The sequence below is a fragment of the Stegodyphus dumicola genome, chromosome 4, assembly GCF_044657685.1.
Source record: "Stegodyphus dumicola isolate Sdum_Otavi_A_Nest chromosome 4, ASM4465768v1".
Lineage (NCBI taxonomy): Eukaryota > Metazoa > Arthropoda > Arachnida > Araneae > Eresidae > Stegodyphus > Stegodyphus dumicola.
The window spans coordinates 59,610,251-59,628,541 of NC_140771.1; the positions used below are offsets into that span (position 1 = coordinate 59,610,251).

Sequence of the window (18,291 nt, forward strand, 5' to 3'; positions counted from 1 at the left end):
TCCCATATACGCATTCCCAGTGAACTTCTCTCACAGCCAGGCATGAGCTTAGGGAATGGGTGATGCATATGTGGTTTTTAAGCTGAAATATTTTTTAAGACTTGAACTGGACGTAGATTTTACGATCCTGATCTTCAGTTTGCTCACATTCTGCCTGATTTCGGTATTTTGCTCATCAGCTATTGCGGAAGAGGAGGAAAAGGATAATGTAAACAAACAGAGCTTGGCTCTTTAACTTACCCCCTGATATAAACATTTGAATTTTTGACATATCTCCAAATCCTTTTTTATTATTTTTTCACTACTATGTGGGGTTCTGTGTAACGTTGCACTCCTTTTGCATACTTCCCTTTTTATTTTAATTTACTGAAGAGTTAGAAAGTAAATATTTCTAGTGTTTCTGATATGGACATTTTGTCAGAGACTGATTTCACGAATGCTTGCCTTTCACTTTCTGTGAAAGTTGGACTCAAGATACTTCACCTTGGACTTGAGTGCTTGAGGAATTGCATGTCTATATGTTATTGAAACAATAGGAACAAATTCTGTAGTAATTTCAAAAAAAGAAAATTTCTTTCATATTTTCTTTGTTGCTGATCGACTAAATAAGACTGTTGAAGAAACAAAAGGGCTTTTTGAAATGATAAAAATGATAATACTGATGGACATTATCAAAATGCCTAATTTGAAAATGTATTTACTACAAATGATATAGCTCCTCTCTGATTTTCAATAGAGTTATGCCTAGAGATATGTTCCTTAACGTCTTAAAATTTTTGCATTTCACATTAGACAAAAGTGTTAGTTAAAAGATAAAAAAATTAGGAGTAATCGTAGAAAACCTGAAAAATAAATTTAAAAGAACCCAAATACTCAAGAAAAATATTTGCACTGATGAATCCCTTTTTTCTAGGGAAGGATGTCTTGGCTTTCATCAGTATGTTCCATCTAAAAGATCGTGCTACGGTATAAAAATATGTGAGTTATACAAATCAGTTACCTGTTAAGAAAATGAATTTTTTAATTTATTGTGGGAAAGACACAGAAATGTGAATGGGTCTTATAGAGAAACAGTAGTAAAAACAACAATGTGAGCCTTATGCGAGAACAGCCTGCCAAGTGGAAAAATGACTGAACACTGGCAGTTCTGACCTGGGTTCGATTCCTTACAAATGGGCTGGCTGCATAGGCATTTTCATTGTTTTCCCCATGCATAACATATATATGAGCCAGTTTTCACACGAAAGTGCTTCATGAAGGCATCCCTCATCTCAAGCAAATAGCTGTTGTGTGCTTTCCCAAGATCAACTAAGCCAAGCTTACGTGATAAAGGCTATAATTTATAATTTCCCATCACTTGCAGAATACTTGCATTCCGTATTTGCAGAACAGTATTCAAAACAATAAAAAGAATCCTCATAAACTTTGCAGAAAGAAAACTAAAAAAGGGTGAATTGATGCGATACAATGAGACAACATGAACATCAATGCCTTCAAAGGGGGAGGGAGAAGAAAGAAGGATGTTTTTATGCTAACAAGCATATGTGGGCCAGAACTGGCTAAATCTAGCAGAAAGGATGACAATTATTGGAGAGGACCTTTTAAAACCTATATGTATTATAGATTACAACAAAAACATAGGTGGTCTACACATAGGAGATGCAATTATGACACATTATTCATGCTTTAGAAAAATCGGTGAAACGGTTAAAAAAATTTCTTTTTGGGCTGATAGATATAACAATACTGAACTCCAACATTCTTTGTGACAAAAATACACCATTAAAACACCACTTCTACAATTTTAAATGAAACTGATTCAATAAATTTTGGAGAACTACTATCAAGAAGAAAAGCAGTTTACTGACATATCTGTACCAACACCTGTATGATTATGTGGAAGCATCTACTCTCTGTATATGAACAAAAAGGATGAAAAAAAAAAAAAAAACTGAAGAAAGTGCACAGTTTGTTCACAAACCATACTTAAAACAATGAGGAAAAACAACAGCTATTTTATACTCGTTTCTGTGCTTTGAGATTTACTACGCTCTATATTCGATTTTAAATTTTGTTACTTTTCTTGTAAATAGTCTTTCTTGTATATTTTATTAATTTTATAGTATATTAACATATTTTGCCAAGTCAAACTTTGGAATAATTTGAATAGCGCTTATGAAATTATTTCTCAAGGCAAGCAATGTTTTTTAAATATATTTTCATGATAAATAAGGAAAGATTATTAAATGCTAATTTTAACAAATATGACAGCTTAAGTAAAAATTTAAAATGATAAAAAAATTACGACATTATGCTGAAGGGCACAATATCCCTATTCTGTGGGACAATTCTTTCCAACACCCCTCTGTCCCAAAGTAACATCTTAAACAAAAGCATTTCATCTGAAAAGGGTTACATACCATCAATAAAAACAAATTAAGGATTGAATATCTACATCCAAACTTATTTTTTGTAAATACTATTCTAAAAATAAATCTGTAAGTATGATGAATTATTACTAAACATAATTCTAATATTTAATTATAAAATTCAAAAATAAAATCAACATCATAATTTTTTTAAAGTAAATAAATAGCATTGAACTATAAAATTTCTTGAAACACTTATCTTTTACATTATAATACTTCTGCATATTTAAAGAAGACTAGTGACTCTTTATATAAATTTTACTAAGAGCTTTATATTGATTCTTTTATGCCTAATTTCAGCATGTACTCACTCAGTCCAGAGGTTTACACAGATTTTATGTCAGGTGGCATAGGTTAAATTGAAAAGTAAAATAACAATCAGCATAATTCATAACAGAAGCCTGGCTGTTGCCACTACAGATACTGGCTTACAGAGAAAGGGAATGCCTATTCACAAAATACATGAATGCTTGACATTGGCACCATTTGCATACATTGACAGTTAGTTGCACTTTGTCTGTCTAACTCAGTTAATGCTAGAGTTGTAGCCCATAAATTTCCTCAGAAGTTTTGTATTATTTTAAGTCTCATTAGCTACAAGGAATAAAGCTTTATATTTTTGTATTGTACCTTGCATCCACAAAAAGGATTAATAAAAGGCAATAACTCACCTAAACATGTAGAGGTAACTTCTAGTTAGTTACAAATAATTAAATTATGTTAGTTTAGATACCTTTACTTTAAATAGATTTTGAAAGTAAATCTCATCATCATCACCAAATATCTCTGAAATTTGTGGACTGAAAAACTCCTGAAGCAAATTGAGGTAATTCTCACCAGTGACAGTTCCGTTAAAAAAAAAAAGTGGTCTTATGAGGCCCAATGTGAATATCCCACACGACACTGTTACACCTGGTAAGTCTACATTGCGTTTAAGTGTTACATGAGGATTTACAGGCCCCCAGTACGTGCAATTATGGCCATTAATGGAACCATTTAATTGAAAGAGTCCCTCATCGCTTCACACAATTTTGTGTGGAAACCCTGCATCTTCTGCACATTTTGTCAGGTACCATTCACAGAATTGAACTCTCTGGTCAGGATCATCTTTGTTAGTGTTGGAATGTAGCATTTCCAGTGCAGAGGCGCTTCATCCTGAGCAATTTGTCAAAGAGATTTCTGTGATGATCAAAAGAGTGTTTCCTGCACCTGCTCTTCTTCTTTTCCAGGGCTCGTGGTAGTCCGGAACGTTTCTTATTGACATTCTGGACGGTTCAAACTTGCCTTTCATGTGAGCAACGGTTCATCTCATTGGTGGGGTTTTTGAAAATTCCCATCTGTATTGTCTTTGCACTTCAATGGCATTTTTGGTCTTCCAATAACATTTCAGACAAACTTTCTCTCTTTTAAGTTAAGTTGATTTCCTGCCATGCTGTGATAAATTAATTACACCTGCAGTTAAAAAAAGGCAGCACGTTAGCGACAGTTAAAGTGCGATTACATTTCTTTGAGACACCCTGTATTTAATTATACCCTGCATTAGAGTTCTATTTTATTTTTAGGACAGTATTAGAAAGTGAAATTCAGGCATAGATAATATTTTTAATTGAATTTATTCAGTTCCCATTTGCTCATAGGTCCTTAATTTTTTTTCATTAATGGTCCTTAAAAGTACTTAATTTCCGTGTGCAGAAATGTGTATGAATTCTGACACACTAATAAAAGCATAATAATGCCCAAGCAGTAGTAACATTCCTTTTTAAATTAATATAGTCATCAAATAAGATAATATAGATAAGAACCATACAAAAAGTTAGATTTTGCATTTTTGGAACTGTTTCCTTTCTAGTGTGGAAATTTGTTTTATAAAATTCTCTATTTTTTTTCTCTTTTAGTTCAAAGGGGCTTTGTCCCTGAAGGACTATTGTTTTTGTTTTGCAATTTTGCATTGAATGATTATAAATCTCTGTTTCACTTTTCAAACTGTTGCCACCAAATGTTAGAGTCCTGCATTATATTTGAAGAAATTAAATAATGAAAAATCTGCATAAATGTATGTATATTTCTCGCATTGTAATAAAACAACGGTACATAGAGCCATCGAATTTTGAATGACATCCTCTTAAGAATATGGGAATGTGGAAGATCAGATTTGAAATTTGGAATTTGTTTATGATCGATTTCATATTTTGTAAAACATTAATAAATTTTTTAGTAACAAACTCAACGATTTAAAAGCCAGCAATGGCAACACTCTACGGGGGGGGGGGAACCTTTTTATCTCCAGTGCGCGGAACTGTGTATCCGAAATCCCTAAAGATATGCTCACTTTAAAATTATTTGCGATATTGATCTAAATTTCAAGGTTTAAGTGCTATTTAATAAATAAACGTAACACACAAAACATTAAAAAAAAAAAAAAAAAAAAAGCCCCTTTAGATGTAATTTAAAATCTAATTTTTTTTTTTTTTTTTTTTTTTTTTGTTGTAATTTGTAACAAAAGCCTATCTCATCTTTTTTTAAGCATTTCAGAGAATTCTCTAGCATGGAAAGAAAAAGGAGGGTGCAAAAGATAAGTTTAATATACAGTCAAAAGTCTTTAATCCGGACCTCAAAGCTACAAACTTTCTCTGCAACGCAAGCGCATAATACGTTTACGCATGCGCGTTTAATGTATAACGAACGGTATAAGCTAAGCTAAAATTATCTAATTATCTATTTCAGTTAATGTTGCAGATTGCGTTGTTCCTTAAACTTCTAATTGGATCCTACTTATTATTTTTTGCAGATTGTTAGAGGAATTTTATAAAAGTAAGCTTGAACTTTCGATTATGTCAAAAAGAATTTCTGATTACGGAGCTACCAAAGGATCTACAAATCGAAAGCATGTTTCGATGTCCATCAAACAAAAAATGGAATTGCTGCAAAAAAATGGATAAAGGCATATCCTTTGATTCTCTAATCATTCCGAAATATGTTTATCAATTTCACACTGTTCTGCAGGGGGGTGACATGACATGCAAAGAACTGGAAGTTGATCTGTCAGCACTATCCTTATCTTCAAAGCAGATGTTTTTATTTAATTTGGCTTATAATTCCTTACTAAATGTAGTATTTCATCTCGATGTACTCCGTCTTTGATATGATTTAAATCAAATTCCTCGTCATTATAAATATCACGAATACACACCAAATAGTTTTCTGGTTGCAATTTTCTAATTTCGACTATGCGTAATGTATGCTTTACGCATGCGCACGTTGAAAGAAATGTTTAATAAAGTAAACAAACAAATATAAAGCTTTTTTTGTTCTAATAAACAAATCAATGTTCCCATTAGTCTCTGCTTCATCTTCTAATTTGTTAATGGCTCAACAATACACCTTTGAAGAAAATTTTCTCTTTCTAACTACCGTATTTGATGGCATATAAGACACACCCTTATTTAGATGGCTTCACACAAGGAAAAAAAGTTTCAATAGTCCGCGCGACAGCGCAGTACCACAATAACTTCAAATGTGGTTTCATTCTCTTTGATCCATATTTCCTATTTGACCGAGCTCAAAAGAAGTTTTCTTGCATGCATTTATAACAAACCTATGAAATGCTAGTATTCATAATTTGCTGTCATTTTCTGTGCAATAGTTGTTTTTGTGCGTATTGATAAGCTTTGCCTTTTCATGAACCTGTAGCACCACCCCTCGGACCCTGAAAAGTTCCAATTCCCACGTGTTTCTGCAAATGCTTTGGCCTCATTGATTATAATTTTGGTTGAAACACTTATCCCAGATTTCCTCGCATGTATCACCCACATTTTTACCACGTTTTCAAGGTCAGGCCAAGATGGAGCTGGGCATCAAAGGTTATGTTTTTGTTTTTTAGCAGTCTTCAGTTGATCTTCCTGCAGTCGCCAAGTACGTATCATTTTTTCGGTAGGTGATGAGCCGAAATGCCTTGCTGCTGCTCTGTTTCCATGCACTTTGGCATAGTTCAACACTCCTAGTTTTTACTGAATTGCATAGCTTAATCTCTTGTTTTCTGTAGTTATATTTTCCAGGGTATTTTTTTTTAAACAAATAGTTTTAAGCACCGATACCGACACATTTATACAGAGTAGCACCGATACCGACACATGTGTCGGCTGAGTGAAAGAAAGTCTATGTAAAGAAGGAAAGGCTCCATAGACGTTATGTGACCGTCGAACCTGTTCGAACTTCGACATCAGCTTCGAGCTTTGGTGCTTTTTGGCGACAGATATTTCCCACATGCACAAAATGATTATGGCAGAGGTAGAAAAAGTTATGTGTGTCTAGACCTTTATCGGGCTAAAAACAGCATTCAGTATTGAAAGTTAACCTGTGTCCTTCACGTATAAGACACAGGTAACTTTTTTGAGACCAAATTTAGGAAAAATAGTGTGTCTTATATGCCATCAAATACAGTAATGAATTTCTTCTCCAATAGGTTTCCTTTTTAGAATTTTCAAATTTAATTAAAGACTCCTATTATTCTAAAGGACTGCTAGTCTTAAGCAAGAAGAGAAGAACCTGCTAATTTCATTAATGAGTATTGATAATAAACATGAAGTAATACATGGTCAGGGCCGGCACCAGAGCCAGTGTGGCAGAATTTAGTGAAATGCTGAGCTAAAGAATTTCTGGGATAACAATATTTTTAAAATTTATGGCCCATAGAGATTATACCATGCAGCAAAATGCCTAATGCTACCCTGTGTATGGTGCACTGAGGCATATACAGATGGATCTCTTAAATTGTCACTTTTCAATTTCTTTATTAGTAATAGAAAAATCCTTTCTACAGATACCAGCTCATGTAACAAGATAAGAACCATCTTCACAATATTCCAAGCTTAAGTCTAGCAAAAAGATGAGAAAATAACGGAAACATATTAATAGTAAGACCTTTAAAACTGGAAAAAAAAAATAATATACTGCTAAAATTAGAAACCAAACAACAAAAAATCAGCGTTATATTTTCAAATTTTCACAAGACTAGTTTCAATGGTTTTACCAAACCATCATCCTCAGCTGCAAAAGCGTAAACGAATGAGGTAAGATATAATGATTAGATAAGATAAGAAAGCCTGGACAGGAGATAAGCTACTGGCACCATCTGTTGATGAAACCAGAAATCTGTCCAGGTTTTCTTATCTTATCATATCTAATCATTATATCTTACCTTGTTCATTTACACTTTTGCAGCTGAGGATGATGGATCGGGAAAACCATCAAAACTAGTCCTGTGAAAATTTGAAAATATAATGCTGATTTTTTGTTGTTTGGCTTCTAAGTTAATATTTGTTCAGCATGTTCTTGTATCTTAATCCTTCTAAACATTCTAAGATGCAAGGTCTAACTGGAAGAAAAATTATCTGTACCAACTTTGTAGGTGCAAAAGCTAGAAGAGTTTTGAAAAAAGGGGGGGGAGACAGGAGTAAAGTGAATTTTTGAGAAATTGATACATATTTGAAGATTCTGAAACAATTACACAAGGAAAAACTCTTATGAAAAAACATAAAAGACAAAAGAAATTAATTTAAAATTAGTTATACAGTCAAAAGTTGTTAATCCGGACCTCAAAGCAACATATTTTTTGCACGTGCGTCAAGCATGATGCGTTCACGCATGTGCGTAATACTTTTTCGCATGCGCATAATACGTTTAATGTATAACGGTCGGTATAAGCTAAGCTAAAATTATCTAATTATCCATTTCAGTTAAGGTTGCAGATTGCGTTGTTCCTCAATCTTCGAATTGGATCTGGCTTATCATTTTTTGCAGACTGTTAGAGCAATTTTATAAAAGTAAGCTTGAACTTACGATTATGTCAAATAGAATTTCCGAGAAAGTACGTTTCGATGTCCATCAAACAAAAAGTGGAATTGCTGCAAAAAATGGATACAGGCATACCCTTTGGTTCTCTAACCATTCCGAAATCTGTTTATCAATTTCACGCTGCTCTGTCAGGGGGGGGGGACGTCACGACGCGCAATGAATTGGAAGTTGATCTGTCAGCACTATCCTTATCTTCTAGGCAGATGTTTTTATTTTATTCGCCTTATAATTCCTTACTAAATATAGTATTTCATCTCGATGTACTCCATCTTTGATATGATTTAAGGACACAGAGGTTATTGAAAACGAAAAAATTTCTATTGGCAAATTAGTCGGTATTCTCAACACAGCAATTATAGGACTTGAACAGCGGAACTTTGTAACTGAACAAGAAATTATGTCTGTTTATAGAATTAAAGAGAAAGTATTATCACATAAAACGAAGCAACTTAAACAACTTACATTGAAAGAAATGTTTAATAAAGTAAACAAATAAATATTAAGCTTTTTTTTTTTTTTTTTTTTTTGTGTGTGTGTGTGTGTAAATTTTGATACTCTTAAGATCATAATTGTTCTTTATTTCATAAATTACAGTTTCATATTTTTAATTTTATTATTTCTGCATGCCATCTTATCAGATTTAAACTGATCATCTATAATCCGGAATCGCCAAAATCCCGTTGAGTCCGAATTAAAGACTTTTAACTGTAGTAGTTTTTCTGCTTTTCTTAAGTATTTCAGAAACTTTGCTTCATAGCATTTACTATCTTGTTTACTTTTCAGCATCAAAATATTCCTAAATCACCAAAATGGAAAGTAATGTTATTTTATAACCTTTTGGCAGTTGCAAGATCAAGCAATTCTTTCTTTCCAAATATGTATGATATCTGTCGGTCATAAACTTTATTGTGAGTGTATTCATTTGCAGCCACCGTGGTATGTAACTGAAATGCAGACTGAACTCATTGATGATATGCAAAAAATTAAAATATAACAGAAAAAATAAAATTTTTCATTTTAATGCTATTTCTTAAAATATAACTGTAATATGTTATTATTTTTGTGATATTTATGACATGTTTGTAAAAGAAAATCATAAAAAAATTGTAATTCGTTTGTAAAAGAAAATCATAAAAAACAAACTGATCTTGAAATCGCTAAAATATTGAAAAGAATTGCATCAAATTTAGTGCCACATAATAAAAGAACTAATATTTCTAAAATGGAAAAGTTTGTAATATTTACAAAATCTACACTCACAAAAAAGAAATAATTACGAAATGTTTATGTTTCAAATGAGGTCGGTCTTCGTGCCCAAACACTTGAGTATCCATCGATTATATTAAAAAAGTTAGAATTCAAATGATAATCCATCAAATACATATTTATCAATGCATCACCAAAAATATTCCTCCAAAATGTTAATTAGCAGTCAAAATGGCAGTCAGAGAGAAACAGAAATGTTAGAAAAATTAAGGATATTTTATTGAAATTTAAAAACTTAAATAATAATGGATTGTCTGGTAATTAATTAATTAATAAAAGATATAGTGAATCCAAAAAGATCAGGAAACACATTCCAGATACGGAAAAATTCTGGATAGTTGAGCATATAAAAAATGGAATTAGCATTTGAAAAGTCAAATCAATGGGAAAAATTTCGAAACTAAAATTATAAAAACAATCATCTAATTTGTAACCAACTTGAATATCAGAAGCCTACATTTAAACTTATATAAGATTATGAATAAAAATAAAACTCATTTCAATCATAAAAGACAATGCATTTTTTGATTATTATGAAATCCTGCCAAGCATGAAAGTTGGTGGAGATGTCACCAATCATTCCGGTAGAAGTTTAAACGAATGTATAATTCTTCATTAAGATAATAAAAAGATGCAAATATAGCATATAAAAAGTTTAAGCATTTAACATTATTTTTAATGTTACATCAGCACTGTTTATCTGTTAATGTTTTAAGTCAAATATTATAGCGTTTTTTAACACCTTGATACACTAACATTGAAAACACTCCATTCATGCAATACCAAATACTTATCCTTTTTTTTTTCAAAATGGCAGGAAAAAACTTGAGTTTATAAAAAATAAATTTATGAAGAATTAATCAGATTTACATTAAAACAAAACAAACTTCTTATACATGTGTTGTGACATTCTGCTTATCCATTACTGGAGCTAAATCACACTGTTTGGTGACAAACATATATGTATTAATAATACAGTACAAATTTCTGAATAACTAAATTTTTTTATGGAGAAAAGTTTCCCTAAAATTCTTAAATATTTTGGCATTTGAATGCCGGATAGTCAGGCTCTTATTATATATATACATATATATAATATATCAAGCAAGGTAGTAATTACAATTTTGAAAAACTAATTTTGGTCTAGAAAACATCTTGCACAATATGCTGCAAAATAAGTAAAATATAAAAAAATGTAGTAAGCTCACCTAAAAGTTACCAAGAGCTGTTGCTCCAAAAAGTTCAACACGTTTTAAAAAATTAATACATATGAAAATCAAACCATTAAACATGTAAAACATTAAAAAAACAGAATCAGATAAAAAGGCAAGCGGAAAATGGTAAATTAGCCCAACTTGACTTCCAAACTGGCTTTTCGAGGGAAATTTCATTTATTTGAATGTCGAATTATTTTAATTACAGTTTTTCATTACAGATTTCTAAAATATAAAAATTAAATTGTTAATCTTTAAGCTTGCAGGCCCAGCCCGTATGTTTTTGTATATTTAGGACTAATAGCTTACCACTATTTATTTTCGTTTTTATTTTTATTTTATTTTTGATTTTAATTTTGATTTTAGTCTAGATTTAAGATGTATAGGTATTGTTTAACATATTTTGACACCTTAATGTGTCATTCTGTGCGGACGCGTTGGGAAATTGGAACAGAGAATTGAGACTATTAAAATTTCCAAGACACTTTGTCTAAATTTAAAAAAAATTTTTGTCGCGAAAAAAATTCAATTGTCTGTTTCGGCAAAACGCGTAATGGGGTTAGCTTGATTCGACGTTCAAATAAATGAAATTTCCCTTGGAAAGCCAGTTTGGAAGTCGAGTTGGGCTAATTTACCATTTTCCGCTTAACTTTTTATCTGATTCTGTTTTTTTAATGTTTTACATGTTTAATGGTTTGATTTTCATATGTATTAATTTTTTAAAACGTGTTGAACTTTTTGGAGCAACAGATATATATATATATATATAAAACCAAGGAGCCAGACATATAAGGGAGAATTTCTCAACCTAATTTTAAGATAATAAGACATTTTCTGTATGAAAAAATAATTTGAATATACTCACCAACACACGAAAAGATATTTCTATTTGAAAAATAGTCTGAATATAAAATTTTAACATATTACATATGGGAATACATGAAACATACCTTCAATTTCTTGCTCACTTGAAAATCTGTAAATCAGCTCCTTTTCATTGAGGCATACTATGTAATCAGATTTCTTTAACGCTCGTTTGAATGCTCGCATTGCTCGAGAATAATCTTGCAATCCTCTGTATGTGCGCCCTTTCAGACTGTCCCAATCCTAAAACAAACAAATGTACGCAGTTGATGTATCCTATGATACATATTTCAGCAGAACCGTTCCTATGTCATTGGCTGCCCGTGTACTTTCCTAAAATTGCCGCTCCCGAATAATAAAAAAAAAAGATCAACGATTAATAAAATTTTTATTTCATGTTTCTTAAGTACTTACATGTATAAAAAGTATTTACATATGACAATTACTTACAATAAATTTGATTAATTTAAATTATTTAGGCATGGTATTGCAAGTGTCTGGTTGTCCCTGATTTTGGCCGCCCACATACTTGTACGCACAGCACACCTGCTAGGAATGGCTCTGTATTTTACAAAATTTTAATTTAATGGCAAGAAAATATTCAGTCAGTTATTCATTTTGTTATGCATATTCATAGCTTAATATTTAAAAATCAAATTTATAACTATGATTGATCCACCTTTCTTTTGCATCTCTCTACAGTTCATCGATATTAGAATGTTGCAAAATGGATGGAAAATGTCATGATTGAAAATTCTGACTAGGTCTATAGCCCTATATATATTGGAAAAATGGGCAGCAGTGTAAAAAGAAAAAGGGCAAAGTAATTCAATAAAAAAGGAATGAATTTCCTTTATCATTTTCTTCCTGGAATATTTATGTGAATATACAGAATAAATGTACACAAATATGGAATCAGGTAGTGTAGTGGCAGAATAAAGTCACAGTAAAAATATTTTTTTTTTTCATTTGACTAGCCCATACTATTCTTACAGTGTTAAATAAGTAGAAAAATTATGAGAGAGAAAACTTAATACTCCATAAATTAAAAACTCATCACAAAAATCTCATATTCCTTCAAAAAATTATATATTTTGTGTAGCAGGATTACTAACTTAAAACTAAGCCTGATTAAAACTGTGAGCAAGAGTGATAAATGGCTGCTTTATGGTCTACTGATATATGCTACATGCCACTAAATATTCATGGATGAAGCTGATAAGACGTTGATATCAATACTCAAATGCCAAGCTACTATATAACCTTATGAATATTTTATGGGATATTTTTATGGAGGTTCAATAAGTGCACAATCACTTTATAAAGATCAGTGCGCAGTATGTAAAAAGAAATTAAAGGTCACAATTCCTAGGGAAGGAATAGCCATAATTAAAAACAAAAACTACAACTACTGGGTCTACACTACCGAATAAGTATTCATAATCCATAATCTACTGCATTCTGATGCCTCATTCAATTTTTAACCCATGAAGAATGTTTAGCACATACATATTAATCATTCTTAAAATCAAAAACTAAATAATATTTTCTCTTAATTTTATATCGTTTGTTTCTAGTAACTTTTTCGTAAGATTTTGATACATACCTAAAATCACTTAAAACACAAGCGAAATTTTTTATTAACACAAGCAGAAATGATAATAATAATAAAATAAAGGAAACTTGATATATACCTTCAGTAACCTTTGATATGATATGCTTAAATTTTCATTTTTTCGTGGGAAAATTAACTGGAAAATCATGAACGAAGCATTTTTACACACAAGATTATGGTACTTTTCCTTCTTCAGAGCATTATGTAAAAAAGGTTTTAAATCCGAACCACTTCGGCCCATTTTCAAATATCTAGCAAGAAAAAATATTAAACATTAATTGATAATTATTAGCGGATACAAGAATAAATGACACATTAATATATATCAATTTTTAATTTGAGATTCATGTTTATTACATTGGAAGCTTTTAAAACACAGTAGTTAATGGCAAAATTAATGATTCAATTATTTTCTAATGATGAAAAATAAATATTCTTTTAATTTGAAGAGATTTCATGCCACCCAGACCATGTAGTGTTTAAAGGAACCGACTGCAATACTGAAGAGCCAGGGAGAAGGCATGGATGCAAACTGTCTGTGCTCTCTTAGGAGGTTATGGTGGGCGTCTATTATGTCCTCCATAATGTTACGAAATGTACAGGTGCAGTAAGATGGCTTCCCCGCAAAGCAGTTTTAGGGTTGCTACATTTGGCGAGAAATCGCCCATTTGGCGACAAAATTAGCAATATGCCACGGACAGATGGAGAACCTTCTGGAACGAATTCTTACCAGTTTATCCCAGAATGTTCTCGGACACAAGCCGAAAGCTATATAAACCCTGCTGGTCCACAGTCAGTCAGTGAGTGCCTCGTCAAGTGCGAGATAGTTAGTATCGAGTTACTGTCTCGTCTAGTGAGTCAATCGAGTTGACAGCCGGGCAGCGAGTCCCGAGTGGGTCGTCAAGTGTGCCGAAATAGTCTCGTAGTGTATCGTGGTTAGTGCATCATTGAGAAATTGAGCTCCGAGAACGACTGAACCGAAGAATCGGGAGCTGTGCTCTGTGTGTTGTCGAGTGCATCACAAGTTGTAGCGTGGAGAGTCTCGAGAGAATGACCGAGCAGAGTCGGGAACTGTACTCTGGTGCTTTGCAGTGAAGCTGTCCCCATCGTGATAGCTTGATAACCTGGAGGCAGTGTCGCTGATGTGTTAGCGTGTTTAATGAATTAATTGTTTAATAATTAGTAGTTCACCAACAACTGTAAAAACATGTTTTGGAGCTGTCCTGACAATACTGGCCAATAAAGTATGTTTCAATACTTCATGAAGTAGTATTGTCATTATTCACTCCAAATCTTCACGAGCCGCGGATGAACATAAAGGAAGAAAATAACGTAACAACTGGTGTCAGGAAAAAAAACATAATAATAAAATGACTGACACTTCTGGCTTTAAGTAGTGGCAAAAATCTAAAAAATGGCTAGTGCCCGGTACTAAAATAATAATAATAATAATAATAATAATAATAATATATAAAGAAATAACAGTAAAATTTTATTCTGTAAAATATATGCTAATATCTTTTCTTCACACTTATTCCCAAAACGTTAACCAAACTGAATTCCCCCCCCCAAGACAGAAAGTGAGAAATAACAATTCATCTCAAATCACATGGTAAGTAGCAAGAAACAGATTATTATCTGGCTGAGAATTGGATAGAAAACATTTTACCTGGGTTCATAAAAGAATGCAAGCCATGAAAAATTTAAAACACGGATGAAACTAACCTGTTCTACAAAGTATTTTCGAAGCACATATTAATTGAAACTGCTATTGGTTTTAAGAAATTAAAAGAACAAGTTAACTTTGTTATTAACATACAGTACAGAGTAAACAATTAACAGGATGTCGTTAGTTATTGGAAGAAATAGAAAACCCTGATGTTTTAAAGGGCTCAATAATTTAAATTACCATAATGGAAGTGTAGGTACAGTTTTCAGCGCCCGGGGACAACTGAAGATTTTGCGTCCCTTTCTGTGTGCGAAGAATAGAAAATATTTCATTCTGAAATTTCATAACATCAATTTGGTGTCCCCTGGATGGCTGCGCCCAGGGACAGATGTCCCTCCTTGCACAACCCTAGCTACGCGACTGTATCCTAATAACTTGTGGATAACAAGCAGTATTTTTTCTGATTTCCTTTTGAAATGGGTCAGAGAATAAAAAATAAAAAAATAGCTTTACTGCAAAATAACCATGCTGCATGCTCCTCTGATATCAATCTGAAAAACATCCTTTAGAGGAACTCAGTAAATACAACTTCTGTCATTCAACTTTTAGAGCAAAGTATCATAAAAGCTTTCAAATACTCTTATAGGAAAAGTGCCATTCAGAAAAAGATAAACAAAATTGGATCTTGAAAAGACAAGCACTATGATGGAGCTGTGAAGGAGATATCTTTACTAGAGGCTACATATATTATAGTCAATGCATAGGAAACGGTCTCCCAATATACAGTTAGAAACTGCTTTAGAAAACATGGTTTTTATTTAGAAAAAGCCACAGAGAAATTGCATGCTATTTCCAATATTTCAGACATCAGTGTGGGAAATTATGAAGATTCATTTTAAAAATACAATGTAATTGAGCCAGCATATGAAAACACGAACTATGATATCTTAGAAAGTGTTAAAAATGCTGCAGAAACTGACAATGAAAGTGATATGGAAGAAAGTGACTACACTCAAACCTATTTTTGTGCAATGGATAATGACCACATAAAAACAATTGCACAAAACTTCAGGAGTAACTGTAAAAAACAGAGTCGGAGTCGTTTAGAGTTACTTTTTTGCAATTACCAAGTAGTCAGTGATCAGTTTTTATGTCTTGGGAGCTAGATATACAATACTGAATCTCCTTTTTTAATTGATAACTTTGTCAATTATGTTCCAATTTGAGTGAAATTTTCATGCATCACACAAAAACAGGTTTGAGTGTATATGCCAACTTCAGCTGACTCAAGAAAAACACTGCAAACTCCAAGAACTCTTAAACAGAAAGGTTGAGATCAGAAACACTACCAACAGTTTCATGAACCTGAAAATATAATCAAAAGACTGTAGACGGACAATACAAAACAAATATTGATATAGCGGGTCTTTGAAAAGTTTAAAATTTCATCAAACATGCAATTACAAAAACTTACATTATTATTTACAAATATAAGAATAATATATTAAACAAATTAATTTCCAAAATTTTCAAATAGTTTAGCATTAATTTTTAATTAATAATTTAGACATTAATTATAACATTAATTGTAAATTAATATCTTGCTAAATTCAAAGTTGATACTGGAATTTGCAATACTGAAATTGCTGTTTATTGAACCCAGCTGTGTAACCCTTTGTGTACTGAATTATTTGAAGATTTCGCCAATGGGACGGATTTAATTTGTCGCTATATGGATTATTATGTAAAAGTAATATATTTTATTTGGAATATACTTATATTGGTGATATAAATATATTTTTGAAACAGCATTTTTGTTACAACACTGATTACGGTGGATGAGTCAGACTCGTTCACCGTAACTTCGCATAAGTAAGTAGACGACAAGTCTCACTCGTCAAATGTACTCAAAGGGTTAATAAATTCAAATATGTTTAAAATGGAAGTGACTTTAATAACCAGTGAGTACTGTATAGGTTTTATTTGTGTTATTTTTATAAAGTTGTTATTTTGTTCATTTTGTTGATAGAGGGATACATTTTGTTTATCATCTAATGTTGGTATAAAAGTTTTAAATTTTATGGTTGGCCTGTTGTAAAACAAAAGTTGTTCACCCGTGGTTTAGATAATAGCAATACTATTCATCACAAAAACAGCAGCATCCAACATCCTACAAGTTACAAGAAGAAGTTGGCACTAAATTTTCTCTGGGCATTTTAGTGAATTCTACAGTTTTTGTGGTCAAAAGAGCACTAGAAAGTGGAACATTTTTTAGTCTTATAGCTTGAAATCATTTTGAAGGAGCAATTCAAATGTCTTTTCGATTTTCCACCACTTTTCCATTTTTTACTAGTTTTTTATGAATGCTACTTCTTTGTTTAAGAAAACTGCACAATGCTATTTGCGAAATTCCCATTTTTAATGGTGCTTCTCAGCTGCGTTTACCACATGTATCATACTCTATCAGCAATATATTCTTTTTTTTCCCAAGCTTAAATCATTTCATTTAGGCATTTTTTATATGTTACAATACATGCATACAACAAATAAAAAATATTTCTTCCAGTGATTATTTCAAGTCCAAAATTCCCTTTCCAGACAGGAGGAAGATTGTACTTTGTCAAACTGAACAGTCACTTCATAGTTATCACAGGCATAATCAAAACACTTTTTTTTTTTTCCCCCCAGCCTACAATGACCACTTTCCTTTTCCAATGGAACAGTGATAATATACAATAATGCAAGGTAGCACTTCATGATGTTTTCTGAGAACACTCTGCCAACTTAATGTGTACACACTTCCATCCCCTATCAGCTAGTGTTCAAGATATGGGAACCAGTGCTCACTTAAGCACACCTTTTTTTTTTTTTTTTTTTTTTTAAATCTTAGAAAACCCTCACCTATTTACAATCAAAGAACTTGCTTCCAATGTGCCTCTACAAGACTGGTTTTGTTGGATGAAATTTCTGCTAAACCCACTTTATTGAAGCATTACATAAATGAAAGATGAATGAACTACAAACAGTTTATTCAGGATTGCAAGGGCCCACCAGCCGTCGAGTGATAAAGTTGCTGAATAATGGTAATTCGAATCCCATGAATAGGCTGGCTGCATAGGCGTTTTTTATGGTTTTCCCTAATATGTTTACGAGCCAGTTTTCCTTAGAAAGTCCTACAAAAAGGCAATCCTCCACTAAGATAGCTCTTGAGTGCTTTGCCGTCATCAAATAAACCAAACCAGATTTCAAGAATCAGTCTTATGCCAGTTTGAGTTTTATAAGAGGTAGAGATTAATGCACAGCAGTTTTCCTAGTGATTAGTATATATCTGTTTTGGCTCCTGAAAATCTGAACATAATACGTGGCTGAGATTATTAACCA

The 18,291-nt window shown here is 32.2% G+C and overlaps 1 protein-coding gene across 4 annotated transcripts in view; it reads right to left on the reverse strand.

The window, feature by feature from the left end:
* LOC118186676 (uncharacterized) overlaps nucleotides 1-18,291 on the reverse strand; it is a 66,187-nt gene that overhangs the window by 27,881 nt on the left and 20,015 nt on the right. For all 4 annotated transcript variants that reach the window (XM_085814972.1, XM_085814970.1, XM_085814971.1 and 1 more), the window contains exons 2-3: nucleotides 13,321-13,492; nucleotides 11,713-11,869 (exon numbers count right to left, since the gene is read on the reverse strand). In XM_085814972.1, coding sequence (XP_085671098.1) covers nucleotides 11,713-11,869; nucleotides 13,321-13,492 — 329 coding nt within the window. The remainder of the gene's footprint in view (nucleotides 1-11,712; nucleotides 11,870-13,320; nucleotides 13,493-18,291) is intronic.